Consider the following 2,672-nt stretch of genomic DNA (forward strand, 5'->3'; position numbering starts at 1 on the left):
TAGGGGTCCCATATAGGGGTCCCATATAGGGGTCCCATATTAGGGGTCCCATATCTGGGGTGCCATATCTGGGGTCCCATATAGGGGTCCCATATAGGGGTCCCATATCTGGGGTCCCATATCTGGGGTCCCATATAGGGGTCCCATATCGGGGGTCCCATATTAGGGGTCCCATATTAGGGGTCCTATATTAGGGGTCCCATATCTGGAGTCCCATATAGGGGTCCCATATCTGGGGTCCCATATCTGGGGTCCCATATTAGGGGTCCCATATCTGGGGTCCCATATTAGGGGTCCCATATCTGGGGTGCCATATAGGGGTCCCATATAGGGGTCCCATATCTGGGGTGCCATATCTGGGGTGCCATATAGGGGCCCTACATTAGGGGTCCCATATAGGGGTCCCATATTAGGGGTCCCATATCTGGGGTCCCATATCTGGGGTCCCATATCTGGGGTCCCATATAGGGGTCCCATATAGGGGTCCCATATCGGGGGTCCCATATCTGGGGTCCCATATAGGGGTCCCATATCTGGGGTGCCATATAGGGGCCCTACATTAGGGGTCCCATATTAGGGGTCTCATATCTGGGGTCCCATATAGGGGGTCCCATATCAGGGGTCCCATATCAGGGGTCCCATATAGGGGTCCCAAATAGGGGTCCCATATCTGGGGTCCCATATCTGGGGTCCCATATAGGGGTCCCATATAGGGGTCCCATATAGGGGTCCCATATCTGGGGTGCCATATAGGGGCCCTACATTAGGGGTCCCATATAGGGGTCCCATATCTGGGGTCCCAAATAGGGGTCCCATATAGGGGTCCCATATCTGGGGTGCCATATAGGGGTCCTATATCTGGGGTCCCATATCTGGGGTCCCATATCTGGGGTCCCATATAGGGGTCCCATATTAGGGGTCCCATATCTGGGGTGCCATATAGGGGTCCTATATTAAGGGTCCCATATTAGGGGTCCCATATCTGGGGTCCCAAATAGGGGTCCCGTATCAGGGGTCCCATATTAGGGGTCCCTGGGGGCTTAGGGTCCCATATCAAGGGTCCCATATCAAGGGTCCCATATCAGGGGTCCCTATGGCTCTGGGTCCCATACTGGGGGTCCCAAGGGTTTGAATGTCCCATATGAGAGGGGTCCCATACATCCTAACCCCATTTACCCTATATCTCCCCACAGGTTCGTGCCTTCGGTCCAGGCCTTCACGGTGGGCAGCCGGGGGTCCCGGCCCGTTTCACCATCGACACCAAAGGGGCCGGGATGGGGGGCTGGGGCTGGGGTCCCATAGTGAGGGTCCCATATAGGGGTCCCACATTGGGGGTCCCATATAGGGGTCCCATATTAGGGGTCCCTGGGGGCTTAGGGTCCCATATCTGGGGTCCCATATAGGGGTCCCATATAGGGGTCCCACATTGGGGGTCCCATATTAGGGGTCCCATATCAGGGGTCCCTGGGGGCTTAGGGTCCCATATAGGGGGTCCCATATAGGGGTCCCATATTAGGGGTCCCTGGGGGCTTAGGGTCCCATATAGGGGATCTCATATTAGGTGTCCCATATAGGGGTCCCATATTAGGGGTCTCATATAGGGGTCCCATATAGGGGTCCCGTGTTAGGGGTCCCAAGGGGCTGAAGGTCCCATATCAGGGGTCCCATATTAGGGGTCCCTGGGGGCTTAGGGTCCCATATAGGGGTCCCATATCAGGGGTCCCATATTAGGGGTCCCTGGNGGTCCCATATCAGGGGTCCCATATTAGGGGTCCCTGGGGGCTTAGGGTCCCATATAGGGGTCCCATATCAGGGGTCCCATATTAGGGGTCCCTGGGGGCTTAGGGTCCCATATTGGGGTCCCACATTGGGTGTCCCATATTGGGGTCCCTATGGCTCCCATATGGGGGGTCCCATATTGGGGTCCCTATGGCTCCCATGTGAGGGGGGTCCCATATAGGGGTCCCTATAGCTGGGTATCCCATATAGGGGTCCATCTCCTAACCCTATTTCTCCCCCTTTCCCCCTATAGGTTCGTGCCTTCGGTCCAGGCCTTCACGGTGGGCAGCCGGGGGTCCCGGCCCGTTTCACCATCGACACCAAAGGGGCCGGGACGGGGGGTCTGGGCCTCACAGTGGAGGGTCCGTGTGAAGCCCCCATCGAGTGCCAGGACCACGGGGACGGCACCTGCTCCGTGTCCTATTTACCCAGCAAGGCCGGGGATTACACCATTAACATCCTCTTTGCCGGCTCCCATGTACCCGGGTCCCCATTTCTCGCCCCTATAACGGCCCCATTCGACCCCACAAAAGTCACTTGTGAAGGTCCTGGCTTAGAAAAGGGGGTTGTGGGGCAGAGGAGCCACTTTAGGGTGGATTGTAGTAGGGCCGGCAGCGCTGAGCTCAGCATTGGGATCGAGTCCAATATGGGAACCCAGGCTGAGGTGTGTGTGGAGGACAATGGGGACGGCACCTACAACATCGGCTACACGGCCCTAAGCCCCGGGCCCTATAGCGTGGCTGTGTTATATGGGGGGCAGCCCGTGCCCCATTTCCCTGCCACCGTCTGCGTGGAACCGGCCGCAGAAGCAACGGGGGTCAAGGTCTATGGGCCCGGAGTGGAGGGCAAGGGTGAGTTATGGGGTTATATGGGGGTATATGGGGTTATATGGG

At 57.7% G+C, this 2,672-nt stretch overlaps 1 protein-coding gene across 1 annotated transcript in view; it reads left to right on the plus strand.

The window, feature by feature from the left end:
* Positions 1–2,672, plus strand: part of LOC107307149 (filamin-A-like) — a gene marked incomplete at its 5' end in the record, with an annotated part of 107,169 nt that overhangs the window by 36,323 nt on the left and 68,174 nt on the right. Inside the window, 1 exon segment of the mRNA XM_032441695.1 lies at positions 2,033–2,667. Within this exon segment, the coding sequence (XP_032297586.1) occupies positions 2,033–2,667 (635 nt within the window).

Source organism: Coturnix japonica, unplaced genomic scaffold (genome assembly GCF_001577835.2).
Source record: "Coturnix japonica isolate 7356 unplaced genomic scaffold, Coturnix japonica 2.1 chrUnrandom495, whole genome shotgun sequence".
Lineage (NCBI taxonomy): Eukaryota > Metazoa > Chordata > Aves > Galliformes > Phasianidae > Coturnix > Coturnix japonica.